General features: G+C 45.5%; 1 protein-coding gene across 7 annotated transcripts in view; it reads right to left on the bottom strand.

Moving 5' to 3' along the window:
- LOC119179832 (uncharacterized) overlaps positions 1 to 21,858 on the bottom strand; it is a 92,523-nt gene that overhangs the window by 50,449 nt on the left and 20,216 nt on the right. For all 7 annotated transcript variants that reach the window (XM_075882131.1, XM_075882128.1, XM_075882129.1 and 4 more), the window contains exons 3-6: positions 18,837 to 18,983; positions 13,673 to 13,792; positions 12,029 to 12,161; positions 9,966 to 10,103 (exon numbers count right to left, since the gene is read on the bottom strand). In XM_075882131.1, the coding sequence (XP_075738246.1) occupies positions 9,966 to 10,103; positions 12,029 to 12,161; positions 13,673 to 13,792; positions 18,837 to 18,902 (457 nt within the window). In that variant the 5' untranslated portion in view covers positions 18,903 to 18,983. The remainder of the gene's footprint in view (positions 1 to 9,965; positions 10,104 to 12,028; positions 12,162 to 13,672; positions 13,793 to 18,836; positions 18,984 to 21,858) is intronic.

Below are 21,858 nucleotides of genomic sequence, written 5' to 3' on the forward strand. Positions count from 1 at the left end.
TCAGTTGCAGTTATCAGTTGGCCTCTAGCAAAACTTTGCGCCCACCCCCGTTCGCGGCGGTACGCACTCGGTGCATGCCTGAAAGGTCGTCTGAATATTGTACTTTCTTCTGTATAACACGCCTGTGCATATAACTGGTACCGCCGACCACAAACCGCGACAGAAAGAAAAACTACCTTGCGTTCTGATGCAAGGCCACCTCTGCATTGTCGTGAAATCGTGCCGTGAAGCGAACTTGCGCACCAAAATTCTTGTATAATCCACATCCGGACTTCAGCTCAAAATTTTTTGTAATACGTACATCGATTGTGCACGAGAAATTGCGTTCACTCATTGTGCCGGCAGGTACGGCCGAGTTAGCAAGAGTTCTATGCATGGGCTTGCTAAAATCAAAGTACGAGCCATAATCATCACATCTTGCCAAATTTTGTGGTCTATAAATGAAACTTCACTCCAACGAAATTCCGCAACCAGTTTTTTCATGCGTCCCGCTGATTTTGTTGTAACGGGATTTGACTGTAATGCCCTGCCTCATGGTTTGCATCCAGATGAGCAGATATCGTTGTATTTGGGCTGCAGTGACATCATCAGTGCACTGGGGATTACTGCCGCTGACTTACAGCAAGGCAGGGGGTGGCCTAATCATGCTAAGCACACAAAATTTCAAGGTTAAAGATAGATGTACACAGTGTCTTAATTGGTGAGATTTAATGGCGCCATCAGGCATTGTTTAGCTTTAATCAGAAGCAGAGTATGGGCTAGTTGGTAAGCTCACAAACCGGTAAGCTCACGAAGGTGAGGAGAAACACTTAGTGGTTTCATAATTCTTTAAAGAGGCCCTGCAACACCTTCTGAGCATGGTCAGAATACACCACCAATTGGTAGTTGACGCTCTTAAGAACAAAATATTATAGTGCAGCACATGGCCTGGAATCTACATTAAATACTCAAAGTCATCTAAATATGGCTTTTTCTTCTCTCGACAAAAGACTCAACAGGCTCAAAAATCACTTGTCACAGCCATTGTATCTAGCCATTGGCTATAATGAGCATGACGTGCTCGGTCGTCAAAGGGGCTGTTGCGAGAGGCCGTGACTTCTCTACAATATTTCGTGTGGTTGCAATGGAAATCTGCATATTCTATGGAGGAAAAAAAAAAAAAGATGCACTCGAGTTCACAACGCATGTGAATTATTTTCTTTATTTTCATTTTTTCCCTGTGCCATCCCTCCCTGCTTCGCTTCCAGTGCTTTCCTCGGGACAAGAGAAAAGAGAATGCAATTGCACCGTGTAACAAATCTATAACTCCTCTCATACTGGATGGATTCTAAGGATTCTTGCAGCGGCGAATTCGCGAGGCAATAACCGCCTTTAGTGAGTTCATTCCATGGCTACATGAAAGAGTTGTAGGGCTCCTATAACCTGTACTGACTTTGTGCAGATTGTGAGCCTCCAGCCTTTCGTTTCGCCTCTATCCAAACAATATTGCAGTGGCAACGACCAAGCATGCATTTCAGGTCAGCAGCCGAGCCCCTTAACCACAGAGCGACCACATAAGCAGAGAACATGTGACGCACATGTCTCAAAAACATTGGACACACCACCGACACGACCACATGCAGAATTGCAACAAAAAAAAAAGTGAAAGGACCTGCCCGCATAGTAATGATTATAACAAGGCTGACTGAAAAATAAAAGTCGTGTCCTCTAGGGTGCTTTGTCAGCCAAGGAAAAGCGGGCCTTTGAAATCGAAACATTGTGCATGCTTCCAGTCTTGCGAGGGTACACAATTGGCCACTGGAAACCAGACTTGAGCAGGCCAGCACTAATCCAACACGGCAACTTCCAAAATACAGCGGCACGGCACAACACAAGTGATTTAGTTCGAAATAACAAACATCATGCATAAATTTGTTTTAAGAAATCAGCAGCCAAAATGTAATAGTAGTTCTATGGGACCATTTACAGTGCATTACTGAACTCCGAAATATCTGTCAAGTGTCAATTATTTGAGTCAGAAAAATCCATCACCTCGAGGATATGCAACCAAAAGCAATAACTACAGGATGTGGTCCCTTCTTGCCGAACTTCAGCAACATATTCACACAATATGTTTCTTTTAGACAGCCTATTTTCTCTGAAATTATGTTTACTCATCTGCAATCATTCATCAAAAAATAACCAGGTCTCACAAATCGGTGCACAGGGATTTTATCAAATCGAGAATATAGGACTAGTTACTTTGCTGAATTTTAATATATAAACATACTGTAAGGAATAAACAACAAAGACAGCACCCGATCCTGGGCCAGCTGTTCTATTCTGTACTTCATCTTCCTCTGCTTCTTCCAGCTAGCTCCTCGTGCCCAGAGCTCGGATTCGGCTACTCTTAGTCATCACACTCGACCATGACTGCGAGTGAGTGGAGCTGCCGACAGTGCTTCAAGGTGGACGGGGTTGGCTGCATCGTGCTAGTCGAACTCTTCCACTCTTGAACTTTGTCTGAAAATATTTCGGAGCCAAACCCAGTGGCTGACACTGGATGTGTCGCCGTGGTTGTTCGAAATGTGGGTAAAGACGCTGACGTTTGCTGAGGTTTGGCCAAAGCCTTGGCCGACAGCGACTCTGGGTTAAGACTGTGTTGCGGCGGTCTATAACGTTGGCCACGTTGTGACGCTTCCAGTGAGTTTTCCGACAGGTGAAACGAGTTTTGTCGCTGCGGTCGGTCTTGTTTAAGGTTAGACGTATTCGGAAGACTTGGTGAAAACGGTTCTGGCGGGTGGCATTGACTGCCTCGCCGCGGTGGACCCGTCTGGGCTATAATTTGGCATGCTGAGACTGTAATCACTGCCTTGTTGGGTCGCAGCGTCGTTGACGTTGAGCATTGGCATTCGTTCGCACCTTGGTCGATGAAGACTCGGGAGGGGGGAGGGGGGGGTATGAAACTAGCTGTACCTTGATGGTCTGTCTTTACAACGCTGTAACATCATGTAGAGATTTGGTGGGCGACAAAGGGTGTGTTGGAGCAGTCGTCGCTTGCCGAGTAGACACTTAGGTCGTCTTAGTATGGTGGTTTGGTTTTTACGCGCATTTGCATACAGAGTTGGAAAATGCTTGCACAACACAGGGTGAGTGTGAGTGCGCACAGGCCACTGGACACAATCATGATGAGACGTGCCCGCCGCTTCCTTGCTGTTATCGCTCTTGTTTTGACCGAGCTGGTCATGGCCTGAATAACAGAGGGCGATTTCCATGGTGACAGCAACGACTTCGTGGGGGTCTGCGCGGCGTTCACGTGGTACGTCGGGAGTCAGAATGGCGTGCTTGTCGTCGTCTGCAAGATCGTACATCATGTTGCTGAAAAGGCCGATGCTGGCTCTCTGTGCGTGGAACGCATCGATGTAACTGACACGCTCGGCCAATGACTGCAGATGTGGTACAGACTGGTCCAAGATTGTTTCCTTGCTATCCACGGTTGTCTCCGACAGCTCTGTCTTGGAAATGGCATTGGTTGCTGGCACAGAAATTCGTGAGATGCGTTCCGGCATGGAACCTGGCATCGGAAGAGCGACGCCCGCCTTGGAGCCTGTTCCAGCGTACCCTGCGGAGCATTCAGCCAAGAGGTCATCAAAGCTTATGCAGGGTACAGCTGCACATTTGGGATGATTCAGTGTGGGTATGTCGTTCGAGTGACTTCTTTCACGAGGCCCGTCTTCGATAGTGGTCTGTGGCTGAGATGAACTTGAATCAGACGACAGCAAAGAGCTCGAAAGCTCAAGTGGTCAGCTGCAACGCATGACTGCAGTATGGAGGCGGAACCCTCCTACGCCTTATCTTCGGTAGTGGTCATGTAGAACGGTGTGGTTGAAGGAAGATATGGCTGAAGGCAGCTATGACCTTGGAGCTCCACTCCGCCTATGACTGCTCCTTGAAGCCTTCATACTGGTGCCACGCCGCTGCACCTTTCCGAAGACGGTTTACAGCCACGGACCATTTCTGAGATTCCGTACAGGCCTCGCGCATCGCTATCACAAAGGTCGCCACCCAGTTGTCAGCATCGTTCTCAAAGTCGTGAAACTCCGATATTTGGGCGATGAGTTGCGACAATAAAATGGCAGGTGAAAATGCAGATAGCGCAAACGAGAAGCCGCCCACCTCGTCCGAGAACTGCATGAGGGCATCCAGGAGCTTTCTGCATTGCTCGGGTGGGCTGACCTTCAGGTCATGTGAGGATGCAAAGTTGAGCATGGCGTCGGGGGTGCTCAATGCGGGCAGGATGGCAGAAAACAGCACGAAGCTCGTCGCCGTAACAGCGTTGACCGTGACATGGAGTCGCGCGATGGTACGCCACAGCTCCACGGCACTGTCACATGAGGCATCGGAACCACTCTTATTCGCGTCCGCGGAGTATGCGGTGTGAGCAGTATTCACGGTAGAGACATGCACGTCCAAGGAAGCCTGGACAATGCTCCGTGGCAGCCCGTATGTTGGAAAAGTGCTGGTAACGGAATGCAGGTTGTGGGAAGCTTGAACTGCATTCTCAAAGGATAGGAGCCCATGCATAATCCTGCCATGCAGTGGTAGCATGGTGTCCGTTAGGTCATGCCCTGGTACCGCAGAAGAGGCATGGACGCCGTCCACTGATGGTCCGATGGGCAGCTGAAGCGGCGGCCGGGTTGATGACTTCATCGTCAAGGAAGCGTGGACAGCGTTCCTGGATGGAGAAGCCCGCGCTGCCGATGAGGCTATGAACAGAAGGCTTGAGCCGCAAGGTTCAATTATCGAGCTGTGCCAATGTAAGGAATAAACGACAGAGAGAGCACCCGATCTTGGACCAGCTGTTCTATTCTGTACTTCGTCTTTCTCTGCTTCTTCCAGCTAGCTCCTCGTGCCCAGAGCCCCTATTCCGCTGCTCTTAGTCATCACAATACATAGTTTTCAAGCATGCATTTTAAACCCCCTCTTGCGCCCTAAAGGAAAATACCAGAAGGTCGTTGACAATGTTCTCAGTGTATACAGTGGAATCTCGATGACACGAATCTCACGGGGTCACGAAAAATATTCGTATTAGCCGAAATTCGTATCATCGAAACAAATAAAACTAGCTAAATTAACAAAGAGTCAGACGTGAACTCATCCAGGCACAAGTACGTAAAAAGCATTTATTTACTTGCCTCGAGTGGGCGGTGCACTGGTCAAGAAAAAGAAGAATTTTCCGATTCTTACAAGCCATCCTCCTGTCCAGGAGTGACAAAAACTCTTCAAACAACGCCGCAGTCATCCACACCTTTTTGTTTGCGCGATAGACGCACGGCGAACGACTCACGCGCTTGAAGCACCGGGGCTTTTGGAACTTTCCGACTACGGTCAGCTTAAGCTTTTCCGATCCGTCGGCGTTACAGCACAAGAGCACAGTAATACGCTGTTTGCTTTTTTTGCCTCCTCTGCATGCTTAGCCTCTTAGACAGAGGCTCTTTTCGGGTTGCAGGTTAAAAAAGAGACCTGCCTCATCAGCATTAAAAACATCACGAGGCTCATACTCTGCAATGAGTGACGGCAGATTCTCTAACCAGTCGCTGACAACTGCCTCGTCAGCTTTTTTCGCTTCGCCACAGACGCTTTTGTAAACGAGAGCGTGCCTAGTCTTAAAGCGCTGCAGCCACCCATCTGAGGCCTGAAATCCGTCGATATGCAGAGCAAGTGCAAACTCGTCGGCTTTCTCCCGCAAAACTTTGCCATTGATATTCACGCCAGCTGCGGTTACCTCTTTAAACCAAGTCAGGAGAGTCTCTTCAAGTTTCACGTGCTGAGCGGTCTTCGCTTGCTTTGCGTTGACGTTGAACGAAAGCACGTTTTTTATTATGGTCTCTCGCTGTCCAACAACTGTGCTCAGTGTTGACGTTGCAAGGCCTAGCTCCTTAGCCAACTCCGTCCGCTTTCTCTTAGTATCCTCATCGACCTTTCGAAGGATGTCTAATTTCTCCTTAAAGGAGAGCGCTTATCGCTTGCGAGACATAGCTCGTTGCGACTAGGCAAAATGTTGCAAACACAAAGAACGCGGCCCGAAGCACAGCACTGCAGCCACTCCGTCCAACGCCACCCAGAGAAAGAGGAAAAGCACAACAGCAACAAAAGCGTCACCGCCCCACTTGACCCGCACAGTCCGCCGCGTCGTCGCGTCCTCGCCGCCGCACCCAAAAAAAGAGAAAGAAAGGAAACCGTGGCCAGCGCCATCTCTAAACCTAAACCGAAATCAGAGGGCGCAAGCGGTCTCTGAGGTCTCCGATATTGCGCACGCCGCGCGCCAATGTTGGAGTCCGCCACGCGCTGCTGGCAGGCACCGTTGGCAAAATGCCAAACCGGCGGTGCAGCGCGCATTCCGGCGCGCGGCTCAGCGCTGTTCCATTTCGCGGCCGTCAGTGGGGCGGCGTTCATTCGTATCAAACGACACGGGCAGAAAATCTATTCGTAACAAACATACTCTAGCGCATCGCAAAGTAATGGGGCTCGGCAGGGACCACAAAAAAATTCGTATCATCCGGAAATTCGTATTAGCCGTGATCGTATCATCGAGATTCCACTGTACCTGTTAAATAGGTAGAAGGAACAGCTTTTACAAACGAATCCATCAGCGCCAAAACCACATGCAGAGAATGGAAGCGCAGCACACCACTTTTGCTGAGAACAGCAAAAAATGTGACGATGTGGTTAACTTTTACTACGCTTTTGAGATCAGAGCCCGAAACTAAACCAGTAAAAGGGCTTCTGCTCGAGTCTTGGCCCATTGAGAACCCCCCTTGAAAGAACCGGTCGATGAGAACAATGCCAATTGTAATGCGTATGGCCTTCGCGAAGCAATGGAAAGAGAGTAGCCAAGGCAGGAGAAAAAGCCATGCCACTTTTACAACTGACACTGAAAACCTGAGGATGGGACCGAAGCAGTCCCGCAATGTCAGGTCCATCTAAAAACCGAGTGCCATTTCAGCATGTAGAGTTCGTTTAGCTAGGCAGAAAGATTTTCGACAGAATGTTAACACTTAATACCATACATGGTCGACAAATGATATCCCATTTTGCTTCTAGTAGCCTTAGGATTTATCCTCTATCTCGGAAAGCATATGCATTAATGGCATCAAACTTTTTTTTATCAATTTATGTCTACTTCAACATGCCCCAGTACATTCAAACAATCCTTACGGCAAGCAGAGAGTGAAGAACGTAAATATGCAACACAAAAGAAACAAGAAAGCTAGTGTCCAACTAAAAGAATGTAGCGCAGCCCGAACAGTATATTAATGACACAAATGCCAGAATGTTCGTGCCTATATGCATTTGCCACCAAGTGTGACAGTGTTGGTTGCGTGCAACCAAAGCTGCTTGGGTACTATCTATGATCGCATAGATAGGAACTAAGAAATCCACAACCAAAAATGGGAAAAGGCAGTTCTTTTTTTGCTTGTAGCACTATGACTGCTTGCTATCAAAAGAGCATGGCCGCAGTCACTAATCATGCTGCTTGCGAACTACATTTCATTTACAGCAGTTGTTGCATTGCAACAGTAGCTTACTCTAGAAAATCAATGCACGTAGGCTGCGCAAGTGCCCCCAAAAAATAAATGAAATTAACAATACACAGATAGCCATTCAGTATCATCCATAGTGGATGCAAACAGCATTTTGTTTTAGCTACCGATCTAGAACTACATAGTACGGTCACCATTAACCCTTGGACGTGTGGCTGCACATCAGGGTCGCGATAGCATGGCCGCACACAAGCTATGTGAATGGGTGTTCAGTTGCCAACAATGCCCAGCACATGCCCCCCCTGGGTCATTTCGCACGTGTGCTTTGTTTCCGGCGCATCTAATGTATGGCGCGATGAGAAGTGCGCGACACATGCGCACGTATTGCCTCTAACAGTAGGCCAACCTGTAAAAAGTGGCTTGTGCATTAGCACCAATTAGTGTGCCTGGAATAGCAAAGGATCAAGCCAGCAACTCTGTTCCCACCAGCAAAGTACTGTGGTCACTGCAGAAGATTCTCAAAAACTTCCTAACGAATTCTGGAAGTTCAAAAAAAAAAAAGCCGCATCCAAGAGACATCGCAGAGTACAGTAAAACCTCATTAATTCGAAGTCACTGGGGCCGCAAGAAAGCTTCGAATTAAGCGGGTTTTCGAATTAACAGAACATAGAAAAAATGGGATGCAAGGAACTTAGAACCATTCAAAGTAATCAGTGCTCATCGTTTGCTATGCCGGCTAGCTTGAGGCTCCAGAGATTGCGTTTTCCAGCAATACCTGGTCTTTATTTTGCTGTGAACACGGAGGAATGGTGAACCTCGCTTCTGCCACCAAAAAAAAAAAAAAAAACGCGGTCGTGATTGAGTAAAATGTGTGCCTGCAGAGGACAAGACATCTTCACTGCAACACAGCAGTGACATGCGGGGAGCATGTCGCCTGCTCGTCGCTCCGTCAGCACGTCATGATGCAACGATTCGCAAATTCTTTCTATTATAATTATGAATTTAATAATGGCCAGCATGACGAAGCTAACAATGTTTTTTGGCTAGAAAAAAACTATTTTTGAAACTTACAAACTAAGTTTTCGAAGTAGGTGTTGCTGGCAAGAACTCCGCCAGCAGTGCAAAGACGCAAATGGCTGGAGCGACCGGCAATCAGAGGTTTGCATTACCACAAAACTGTTCTTTATTAATTTCTTTACCATCCCAGAAAGAATGGGTGAACCATGACTCGCTGACGTTGCGAGAAGCATGTAATGAGCTGCCGCGCCTCACCGCTGTGCTGCAGTGAAGCACGGCTCATTTTCCGCAGGGGCACCTTTTGGTTGACCACGAGACGGGTTTCATTAAAGACGGTAGTCTTTCTTGGGGACCTTCGACGCAAAAACTTTGGTCTGTCTGTCTGTACATTTGTCTGTTTGTGCACTCTTAACAGCATAGGGTACTCAGCGCCACCTATGTTGCTCAAGATTCAGCATTCATACTTGTGCAATTGTCGATTAAAAAGTAATTATTGCACGTGTCTGGGGCACCATAACAACACGTATATATTCTTCATTTGCGCCTTTTACTAAAAAAGGCTTTCATAAGTAATTTTAACGATCGTAGCGCTTATCACGTGGCACTGACCATCCAACGCTTGCACGGAAAGGCGAGTGTTTCCAATGCTTTGCTAAAACGAGACTGTGGTGGCACCTACTTGTCACCTTGCGTTCTACACCTCATCATTTCTGAGGCGGGCACGCACGCCCGTCTCAGAGTCACGCGCTCTGTTTTTGAAAAAAAAAAAAAAACTGCCACATGGCGGTCATGTTTCACGTGTGACGTGACTTGATGCGCTCGTTCGCCTCCGCTGCACGCTCGAGTCACTAACGCAGCGCCTCCAGAATACCATTCACCGATTTTCTTGAGCAGAACATTAAATAAATGTTTTGTTAACTCTCTCCACCCGCAAGACTATCGTCTTTTGATGACATTTGCAGATTAATTGCAGATACGGGGCCAAATTTTTTTCTTTCTTTTTTTGCGCTGCAACTAGCGAGACTGGGGTGCTTCAGCTGCCATTCGTTAGTATCACTAGGTTGCATTGCCTCGTGGCTATTAATAGCCGTCGTTCCGCGGATACGAGCAAAATCGGGATCTAGAACTGGCACATGGCACCCAATGTTTTCTAATTAACCGGACTGGTGCCAGTTGCCACTTCAAATTATCCATTCGAACTTACATTGCAAAATACGGTACAGTGGAAATCCTTCTAATTAAGTGGGATTTCAAAATAACAAAGTTCAAATTAACGAGGTTTTGCTGTATATCGCTTGCCATTTCATACTGAATTTTCACTGCTTATTTCTGTAGCAAACATATCCACGTTTCAGCCGGCAGAATCTGAATGTGACCGAGTCCTATCAGAGCTATCAGAGCTGACAGAAGAAGCAGGCTACTGACCTTCATCAAAGTTGACGACCACCGGTTCAATGGCTTGGGGAAGGGTGGCAGTCAGGTCAGGCTGCTTGGCCCCAGGGGCCACCACCAGGGTAGCTGCTTCTGGGGCTACCACAGGCGCAGCAGGCACCGGCAGGATCACTGCAACGGCAATCAAAAGAACAAGGCCGTTGTATGACAGACAACCATCGAGGAACTCTACTCTCATCTCAGAATTCCGCGACCTGTGGGTCAGCAGCCGAGTACCTTGGCCACTATACCACCACGGCTGAGCAAGTGCAAGACTTACGCGAGTAAATACGACACTAGGCTTGTGAGTGAATATTCAAGACATTGGAATATTGAAACGATGATGATGTGTGGTGTTTTGTGGCGCAAAGGCCATTTCAAGGCCAAAGAGCTCCAGGTCATAAGACGAGATGTGAACATTGAATTGTTGGGTGGCTGTATAAGGGCCTAAAATTATCGCGCTAAAGTGGGTAAAACATATAAGTAATAAAATAATGACAATGACTTGTATAGAAATGGGTGGCAAAACCTTCTGATAATAAAACCACGTGTGAAGATATTGAGCACTAGCACAAGTGCTTTATCAGCGCCCTTGTGTCCAAGGGCCATGAGACAAGTGCTTTTCAATGTATCTACCGCAGCAGCAACCTCTCTTGAGAAGTCGCGATACGCAATGCCTGCATATATTACATGATAGAATCAGATATTTCTTTAAAAAGCTAGCACAGATTTATGAGTGAAAAGTGGTTCCCTACCGACGAACATTGCAGTGTGTAATGGTATATGGTGGCGATAGGGTAATGGAAAGTGTTTTCTTTGAGTGCCTAATTGTTCACACTGGATTAAGATGCGAAGAACTGTTAGTGCTTCACCACATTGTCACACAAGGGTGGATCGCCAGCAGACAAATGATATGAGTGTGTTATGTATATGTGTCCTATCATGAACCTTATTAGTTTACCTCTGTACGACATGATTTCGATACTGGCGGCCAATGACCAAGGTGTGGCTCAATAACATGTAGTTCGTTTTGTGTGTGTCTATGTCACTTGCTCTGCCAGTAATCCCTGAGCTTTCGTTTGAGAGACAAATTAAGGGGGCAGACAGGTCTTTGACATTTTTTAGAGACATTTTTTAGCTCGACAAATCATTATTTGTGTAGTATGAGGAGTGCTTCTTGTCTGCTTTTATCTTAAGGAAACATACAAAAGGACATGTAAGGTCTCTGCAGATGAAGCGACCACTCATTTGACTCAACGTACAACTTTCTACGGGGCTGGTGCGAAAAGCACCCGTAGAAAGGCAGATGCCCAAATGGTGGACAGGGTCAAGCATTTGCAGGACACTTGTTGCTGCAGACTGATAAATGATCGCCCCGTAAATATTCAAATTAGTATTACAGTATTTGAATTCGTTTCCGATTCGAATTTAAATAATAAAAAATTTCGATGTATTCGAGATGAACAAATAGATGCAGATTAGCCCGCATATAACCTCTGTAGTGTTTTCATTGCAGTGAAGGCGTGTTAAGTCATGAAAGCGCCTGTCTGAATATACATTAGTTCACACGTATCCAGCTGTAGAGGTGGTTGCAGAGCAGTAAGTGACCGCTTAGCCGTGAAAACGCCTACCTAGGAGAAATCTGACTGCAGCAACGCTCCACCTCAAAGTCAAATGAACATATTACGCTCACATTGATTCATCACTTCTAAAAATTAAAATGTTGTTATACAAGCTTAATATGCTCGAAATATAGTAAATTTTAAAGCATAACTTATTTTGCAGATTGTAATTTGCATTTTCCTAAAAGGCAGATCCTGCTACTTTTCAAAGTTCTCACCTTCTTTAAAGGAAAATAGAGAATATTTACACAGGCCTCGTTTCAAATTTTTTAAACAACATTGTGCAGATCACATGTGTCATGAGAAATATGCCTAAGCCTAAAATTCACTATTTGCACAAACCTCCTCAATACTGTCCTCTTTCAAAAGGAGGCTTCCTCAACTGTCTGAACTAATAGATTAACGGTCAAAGCGCCAAAAATTATTGCCACTTACGGCCGGGTGCCCTCTGGGCGCCTAGCACATCTGGGATGGCAGCACGGGGCCGGCTGTGCAGGAAAACGCAGTGGGGCTTGCGACATCCAGATGGCTGGTTCTCCCAGTAACACGGGATTTGTGACCTGTTCTTCTGCAAGTCCAAACAACAGCAGAGAGATATGAAAACACTCAACACTCGTAAAGTACAACTTAAGCAATAGCATGACACAATTTCAGCAGACTTCTTTTAGACAGGTCACTTGAACCATCCTGTACACAGCAAGCTCAACCACCCTTGGATGAATCATTCTTAATATGGATTAAAAATCTTTTGAAACTTTCACTTCAGTATATTTCAGCTTTTTTTCCCCACTGAAGCTGAGGCTGGCATCAAAATTCTTGCTTTTAAGGCTGTTTTAGAGCAGCTTGGCGCAAGAAAACTGAAACTTATCAAAAATGTGCAGTATGTGCAGCTGTCTCACCCCCAGATAGAAAAATGACTACAAAAACTGCAAATGGGATTTTTAGAACATTTTTTTTTTTTTGCCTTTTCTTTCCCCGTTTGATCCCCCTGCATCTCATATTTAGTTGTATGCGACTTGTCTGGGTGTTATCACTGCCTGAAATGTGATTTGCACCTCATGGTACATGCGCATCTCGTGGATTAGCCGCAGTTAGGTTTCAACTTCTACTTAGTCGATGTTGAAACATAGAAACAGCGAGAGCAAGTAGAAACAGCAAGTAGCGAGGGCCACAGCAGCAACAACGGTTATTGAACAATTTCCTGTCATAGCCTGCAAGATGGCAGGCGTACTTGGTTCAACTGGGCCCTGCTAGATGGCACGACCTGTCCAGTGTAACCAGGCGAAAATTTAACTTTTAGACCACTCGTGCCAATCTCCATAGTCACATCCAGCAGTTCTTTTTTACATGAATCAAACAAACAAACAAACAAACAAGCATTTATGACGTCTCATGATGCACGGAAGGTTCTATATTTAGTGCAGCTAGATTGATTATTAGCGATTATTTGTAGGCAGTAACTTTCACATCATCGGGATCACTTTTCGAATTCTCTACGTAAAGTGCATGTGTTCTCGTGCATTTACCTTAATTTCTCGTTAAGTAGGGCACTGCTGTTGATATTGTCATTTTAGACGTCATGCATTGAGCGTTCACTCTGACGTAAATTGTTATTTGACTTTTGTGTCCCTTTAACAATCACTGAGCAAGAAGTGGTGCTGTGCTTGTGTGGGTTAGGGTTAGAGTGATGGTTTTAGAAGGTCCACCTAGCAGTAGAGAGGTCAGGCCGGTGCACGCGAACCAGCGCACATTGATGGGCGGGTGCTGCGTGGCACTTCAGGTTATTTCCCGTGAATTCCTTGTAGAGTGTCTGATGTCCGCTGCGCCGCCTTTGCGGTACCTTGCGTCTAATATGTTGGTGTGTTGTATAGGCAATTTCTGTGGGTTATGTAGCATGTCAATAGTGGTGCATTACACTTGGCTAGCATATTTATCGAGATGTAAAAGCAGCGAAGAGGCTCTTGTGAGGTGAACCTGTGGGTTTGCTGACCACGTGGCTGTGTCCTTGTGTTACACAGCGATGATTTCTCAGACCCCACAGACTATTGCTACAACAGTGCATCGAACTATCATTCTTACCCTGCTCTCCATGTGCCTGAACTTGCACGACTTCTTCATGCAGTTGCCTTCCTTCCAGGCTGGGCACACAGTTTCTGTGCCCAGAGCTGCTTCGCAGTGCCGGAAGGGACAGTCATCCCCCTAAAAGACAAAATGCTGTTCATCATCTTTCCATGAAACCAAAAAAGTAACAGTACTGTTTCTTCAACTGCACATATACACTTCTTAGACATTAATTGCACTGCCATACTGTCCGCACAAGTTCTATGAGGGATTATCGTTAAAGGGCTCCTAATAATTCCAACAGCAATTATGCAGAAGCTTCAGGCACAAAGAGCTGTTATCGCCACTGCTGCCACAGATCTGCTCAATAACATGTGTACAGCCTAGAAACAGAAATATGTGAAGTTCAACATATCAGGATTGTGAACACGCACGAAGGTATGAGCTCTGCTCCTTTAGGAGCATTCTACAAATTGCAGTGAAATGCTCCAAATTTGCAGCAGCGCAAGCAGTGCAGTAAAAAAAGGGGAGGGGGAGTGCACCGCACATCTCATATCAGCGTAAGACTACGAAAGTACACACACCACCTGGCCAGCGTACTTAAGGGGGATACCATACTTAGAAATTCTGTTTTATTTATGGGTGAATTCTGATCAAACTTCCATCCTTTGTGTACTTGGACATGCCGATTTCAAACAATAACTTTTATGTGCAACAAGTACTTTTCAAAATACTGAGAAATTTGTGTTTTCTTGCTTCGGCTAATTGGAGAGTTTTCTCTTGAATGCTGGTAGCGATCAAAGACACTATCATCATATGAAAATGATGTATGGTAAGAGCTTGCAATGCTACAAGAATGAGTGTTCTGGACTGATTTAGGCCAAAGCTACAACATGCAAAGAGGCTTAAGTAGCAACCTGGAGAAAACTTTTCGTAAACATGTTCAAATTTTAAGCCTATTGCAGTCCCTTTTTCTAACAAAAATTGCTGCAATAGGATAACTACGACCAGAGATATATGTCACTCCAAAGCTACACCACGATGTAAAATGCTGTTTTGAGAAAATGAGACATAAAAGTTCAAGACAAGTTAGAAATAATTATGGAAATCTCTTGAAGAGTAGAGTGATTGGGGATAATATATGGGTTCAAATGGACAAGAATAAATTTTTTGCAACAATCTTGCATAAAATTAGAGCATTTCAAAATTTACTTGTAAAAACCCAATAATAGATATAAAAAATTTATTTTTGTGAATGTTTTTAATGACATCAAATTATATATTGGTCCTACTGCACTTGCAAATTCATCCCCTTTCCAAAAAAAAAAAAAATTAAGACTAGTTGAGTAGAACCTGAGATGTTGCTCTAATATAAAACCATCAGAAATGCCACCAAGGTGAAACAGGTAAAAAAAGAAAAAATTGCCATTGAAATGTTTTATTGAAGAGACCCCGCCACAAAAGACCTATCGACACGAAAATATTGTTCACGACTGTATGGCCGATCCCACTACAGAGCATTGCATGCGTGGATCAAATGTTTATCTCAAATGCATTTCATGACTTTTCACCATTGATTCTGCTAAGTTACATGCCATCGTCATTTCACCACAACAGTCGCACTTCACTATCAGTTTCTTAGCGAGGTCGTAGTCGCGGTCACCTGTGACTACTTTCGCACACCCGCCACATACTTCGCACCGTAGGGAAGCAGCAAGCAGCCCATTCAAGATCTCCACGTCGACGATAAAATACAAAGCTGCAGTGTCCGCGCCAGAGGCCGATGACGTGTTGCGTGCATCGGTGAAAACTGCAGTCTTTCGCACTGTTTCCGGTGTCGACTCAATTCTATCAACCATGACCTGCGCACGAGCACTCACTTGGTCTATGTCGCTGCTTGTGACAATTTCGAAGTTCTGTTTGGCATCGCATAAATCTGTCACCAGATCGGGCAGATAAATTTACTCCTGTAGCTGTGCCTTTCTCGAGTGCCTATGCAACGTCGGCCATTTTAATAAACGAAATGAAAGTGCAACAAGCGTTGCAGAAGTTGGGGTATGTGTGCAGCTGTGCAATTAAGAGGTCAGACTCGATCATGTTTCAGAATTAAGGAATCAACGCGTTTTGAGTACACACTAAAGGGGAGCTGAATTTGTGCGCCGCTTTTCAATATATCTGACTCGTGTCGCCAAAGCACGGAATAGGCCAGGCAGGCTGCTTTATCACCACTGCTGGAGCTAAGCGCAACTCGTTCATCCATCCTTGGTACTAATGGGCATTGAAACCGAACTTCAAGAGAATTAATGGGAGCCTATGATATTGACAAGCTGGAAGAAAAGTGTAATCTACCCATAGGTTGCCTTGCTATTGCCTTGCTAGAGAAAGCAATTTCGCTCTTGTCTGCTGTTCTGTGAGCATGCGATTATAAGTTGTGCCATGTGTGCAGTTCAAATGTCTTTTGTGACCATATTGCACAGATCTCAGGGTTATTACTTGAATGTTTAAAAAAAACAGCTGTTAGAGTGCGCCAGTTTGTGCGTCTATTCGGTGTCCCCCTGTGCCGGCGAAATTATTTCAAGATAGTTTTAATCCTCATTAGTACGAGAGTCTGAACTATATGTATTGCGCTGACACAAAGAGCGGAAGCACCGTAGCGTTCCCATCGTCATGCGTGGTCGACGCGGCACTATCAGTTGTGTTGTGTAGACTCTTTACCTCTGAGACACGATCCGACACGTTCAGAATAGGGAACGCATCGCCTCCTGCGACTCAACTCAGACTCCCCAGAAAACGCGTCGTTGCACGCAGTCAACAAGGTACGTACAGCTACGGAAATATTCCGTGCTTCGGCGACACGAGTCCCATGCATTGAAACACAGCACACAAATTCACTTCCTCTTGAGCATGTACTCATACGCGTTTTTGCGCGTCGATTCCCTAACTTTAAGAAACGATCTAGTCCGATCTCTTAATTGCAGAGCAGCGCACTCAGCAATAAAATTCGTTGCTCTGTATAGTCGACTAGGTACACACAAATATTTAGTGCTTTGGTGACACGAGTCCAATGAAGTGAAATGCGGCGCACAAATTCCGTTCTCCTTGAGCGTGTACTCAAAAACGTCGTCGCGTGTTGATTCCCTAATTCTCAGACACGATAGAGTCCGACCTATTATTTGTACAGCTGCGCACATGCACCTACTTCTGCAACGCGCGTTGTAGTTTCGTTCTGTTTATTAAAACAGCCTACGTCGCACAGGCACTCACGAAAATGCACTGCGGACGACACAGAGCTCTCACGGGAAAGGAACGGCTACAAGAGCAAATTTACCAGCCAAATATGGCAGCAATCTGGCAACACTGACACCTAAATTTGGTAACGAATTTATGCAGCACCAAGCAGAACATTGCCACAACTTCAACGTCAACTCGCACACAGCTAGAGCTAACGCGAAGAATGCCGTCGTTATCCGGTGAATCGCTGTCGGATGCATTGTAGCAGGTAGCTTGCTGATCGCTTGTGAAGCCGCGCCATGGCATGCTTTTATCTTGCGGCCCACTATCACCTGCACCTATGATGTTGGATGCCCCAGCGCTACGAGTCACTTGTTTACCACTTGCAGAGCAGCGCGACACCGTGCCTTTGTGGAGCGGACCCCAATCACGTCCATTGCAGTTATCGGGTGCCGAAGCAATGTCGTGCCAAGAGGCTCGCCTTCAACCATTCCTCCAGACATGTTCATAGTATGGTTGTAACCTAAGCCAAAATGGCGCCCCAACTAGCCAGGTTTTCAAATGCAGCGCCCAAGCCAATCAGACGGCATATTAGCCACATGATCTGATGTCGCCAATGACAACTATTTATGCCTACTTTTTTTGTTGTGATAGCAAATATATAAACACGCTCAGCTAGATTTTGCCGCCGGCGTCGCTGCCATTTACCGTATACGTACTATTATATGTATGAAAACGCAAGAAAGCTAGAAAAAGACTGGCACGTGCAATCAAACGTACGACTTCTGAATTGTGAGGGCAAGCCGTTAGCCACTGAGCCACGAAGGGCGGCAAGCTATTTATAGTATCTACCACTTATCGCTGGCGATGGGCGTCTTAGGGGAACTATCGTATTTTCAGCGTTACCAGTGAGATGGCGCAATGAGCGTGCTTCGCCAGATCGTCACAATGCGACGGCCCACTCTCTCCCTCATCTCCCACACGTTTGCCCCACGGAGAGGGGAAGTGGACACTCAAGCGTGCGCCTTGGGCTTTTACTGGAACGATTCTGTTGTATTTACCGGGCACACAAAGGTCACTGCACTTGTTACACAGTCTCCATTTGCAAAAAGGGTGTGCTTTTTAGACACAGCAAAGTAACAACTGAACTTATTCATGTTTAAGTGTACCTGTGAGTACGTTTCGTGCATCATTTGTCCGTGAGAAACGTGAGCACATTTCGTTCTGCTTTCCATTCTTCGTGTGACTGTTTGTTCATTTTCATTTGATAAGGTGGCAAGCTGAGTGTTGCCGGACCGAGCAATAAAGAAAGCCAAACACAAGAGCTTTTCAATGACACCAAAATGGCCGCGTTGAAGCGGGCCATTCAAGAGTTACAGGCAGCCGAAATCAGTGCTATTTGTTCAAAATTGAAAGGGCTGGGGGCGCGCTAATGCATCTTTGGCTAACTGTTATGCCGCTAATGCGTGGGATTTTGAAACGAAAACTTGCACACAGGTGCCCGACAGTAGAAAGAATACAAAAATGACAGTTCTAAAAAAATTCGATTTTCAGGCAAATTTTCGCGTCCCAAGAGCCGCGTCTTCCCTTAATATGGCATGATGCTGACAACACAGTATGACACTACAAAACTGCTATGCCCCTGAATGAGTCTCTCCTTGTGCTAGAAGACAACTCTAAAAGGGCCTCCTTGTGGAGCAGCATGCACTAAAGTCAATAGCATGGTTCATGACTAGCATGCTGCCTCCTTGGGTTCAATTCTGGTAAGAAACCAAGATGCCTTTATTCCTGTCGCTGTAAAATTTAGCAGCTACGGATACAAGCAGCAGCAGACACCACTAAAGAAGAACCATTATTGTAGCGAGGTCATAATGGCTTACACTGTAAAACAATGGTAGGTGGAAGACCTATTGCCTTCAGAGAAAATGTGGGCATTACAAAAATGGCTCACCTTGGTGCACGTCGAGTAAAAGTAAAAGTAGCAGTCATCATTCTTTCGATCATGGTTGGCAGCCATCACTTTTGCTTGGCGCTACCTTGGGCTGTTGTTAGTTTCCTAGCTGTATTGTAGTTTCGAGTAGGCTGCCTTGCTCCTTTCCTGCAAGTGAGAATGTTACCATTTTAGATCATCTCATACAAAAGTTTATGCCTTCGTACAGAAGGTACAGTAACAGCTATTTCTGCTAACTGCCTTTGCCACGTCTATCCTTAAATGAATGCAGGGGCTAGATAGGCCCCGACTGTACAGGCACTTTATAGCTTATTAGTAACAAAGTAAAACAGCTAAGCAAGTTCTTAAAACACAAATCTGCTAAGCTATTGATGTTCACATTCATGAAAACTATCACATTAGGGCCACTGCCCAGTCAAAAAAAAAAGCAACAACAAATATAGCAAAGTTCATTCAACAGGCTATATCATAAATAGCTGGGGACACCTCAATCGCTCCTCAATTGTAACCACCATTACCTTTGATGGGTACTAATGAGAGAACGTACCTTCCAGCATTTACAGCTGCCAGTCTCAAATGAGACAAGTCTTAGAGGTAGTGAGACTGTGGAAGAGAATGTACATCTAGTTCAACTACCAACAGGGAAGCCTACTTGAAAGCATATTCGGCACAGATTAAGGTTGAGCTGAAACACATGCAGTAAACATTCCCACATCATGACCGCCAACTATCACGACTCCTAGACCAACTAGCGCAGGAGAATTTCCCAAATTCGTATCACAGCAGAGTTTGTATCACCAAGACTACTGTATCATAAGTTAACTATTACAGCAGACCCTCACTGATATGTTTATCGGGGGACGATAAACAATACCATAAAAGCCCGTATATAGCTTAGACCCATATATAGTCCAGGGTGTAATTTGGGGATAGCAAACGCGAGAAAAAATGTTTTCACCCAGGGTGTCTACCAATTACATTTTTCCAAATTTCCTGACTTTTCCAGGTTTTCCATGACCATTTCAAGCAAATTCCATGACCGGTACGTCTGCTTGGAAGAAACTGCGCACTGGAAAACAAACTCCTGAGCGGTAAAAAGAAATTATGAGGCGCTCATATAAAATGGAAACCATGCTGCTTTATGGCATTCCCTTGTCTGAAAGCATTTTTTACAATAAATAAAATATTCAAAGACACAATAATTGTCCCTCGACAAACAGAAAAGCTTGTTTACTTGCATCGGCAATGCCTTCACTGTTTCAAGGATTCAATCTCTTGCTGCAGCATGGAGACCTGAAGCTGTGCGTCTTCCATCAGTTTTTGCTTCTTTGATTCAAGCTCTTTCACAAGAGCCGCAGTCCTCTTCTTTTTCCTTTCAGCATCCAATACGTCCAACCGTTCCTTCTTTTTCCTCTCCAGGTCTTCCTTCCATTTGATGTTGGAACTTCGAACCATGTCTATCATCTTGTCTGTTACGTCAACTTCTGCAACACCACCTGCTGCAGACACCTCATCGTACACTAACCTGTGTGCTACAAGTGACTCCTCCTTCATATTTTCCACAAGACATTCCTTGTTCACTGAAAATCCCCGCTCCACGGAAGAATTTCCATGTGAAAGGCACAGCACAATCTTCACAAACAGCAGTAGCTCTTCATGAGAACTTGCACAGAGTTCCACTTACAGCTTCTCCAAGCGCTCTCTTGCACGATAAAATTTTCGCAAACGCACTTGTGCAGTGCTGTTCGAGCACACTTGTACATATGATCTACTTGCTCTCTCTCCTTGTAGGCCTGTAAGGCGCCCATGCTCTATAAGTACTTCAAGTGCAATGTTTAGCTGCTTCTGGCCAGCTTCCACAGAAGCGGCACAAACTGCTGGGTTTAAGCAACTGGCCCCCCTTGTCAGCTTGTATTTCAGAGGTGATCTTTCGATTATCTTTGCTGAACAGGCCTTAATAAATAAGATGCATTCTTTTTTGACACTTACCACCGCAGTGTGAGATGGTTTAGTGATCTTTCGCAACTCACTTTTGGCGGCAAGGCCTATGTCAAAGGCAGCTATACCAATGATGTTGTTTGGGTTCTCCAGATCAATTTTTATCAGTTTTGAAAATGTGCCTGCAGCATCCAGCTTTTCCTTTAGCACGATTCGTCCCAGCAGTGACCGCAACAGGCCGTCCAGTGCTGTTGCAAGAAAAGGTAGCATCGGCTTTTCTGTCTGAAACTCAGCCAAAAATGGCTCCAATTCTTCTGAAACTGAAAGCATAAAGGCCAGCTTTACTGGCAGCATCTCGTCTTTCACAGCCGTCTCGACATGAGCATAGCTGCCACACGCTGGAAGTTTCTTTTCTTTCTTGACATGCTCAACATATTTGACCACATTTGGGAGGACTTGCAGTGCCCTAGCAAGAGCCTTGCCATTTTAAAGCCAGCGCACTGGGCAAAACTTTAGCGGAAACAGTATGCTCCCTATGAAATTGACATAGTCGACTCGGCGTGCAGGGACGTTTTTGAACAAATTGTACAAGCTTCTAAGAAACACTACTGTGTTCCACTTTGTCACATTGTGGCCTGTTTTAAATGCACCACTCACAACGTGCAGTCCGCAGCTTCCAATGTCCACAATATTCTGATTTCCATCAGACGCAGAAAACTCTTGCTTCAACGACTTCAACAACTTCAAATTGACGTTTGGACCATCCATCGAAAGTTGAAGTATTTTTGCCGGCTCAATGTTCTCAGTGGCCTTTTTGAAAGCGGCAGCTAAATCTTCTGCGCGAGTGTGTCCTAAAAAACAGGACGTCAGGTAGCGGGTTTTAACAACGTCGTCAGCTGGGTCCCAAAACCTGATCAAAACGTCCATTTGCTCTTTCTGAGCAATTTTGTTCAGGGACTCGTCAAAAGCCACGACCACATGTGGGACACTATGCAGCTTTGATAGCAGCCTGTTTCGGAAGTACGGGGCTATACCGTAACAAATTGTATAGCCAACTTTGTCCTTACCAAGTTGCAACTTCTTC

The sequence above is a fragment of the Rhipicephalus microplus genome, chromosome 2 (assembly GCF_043290135.1).
Source record: "Rhipicephalus microplus isolate Deutch F79 chromosome 2, USDA_Rmic, whole genome shotgun sequence".
In the NCBI taxonomy this organism is placed as follows: domain Eukaryota; kingdom Metazoa; phylum Arthropoda; class Arachnida; order Ixodida; family Ixodidae; genus Rhipicephalus; species Rhipicephalus microplus.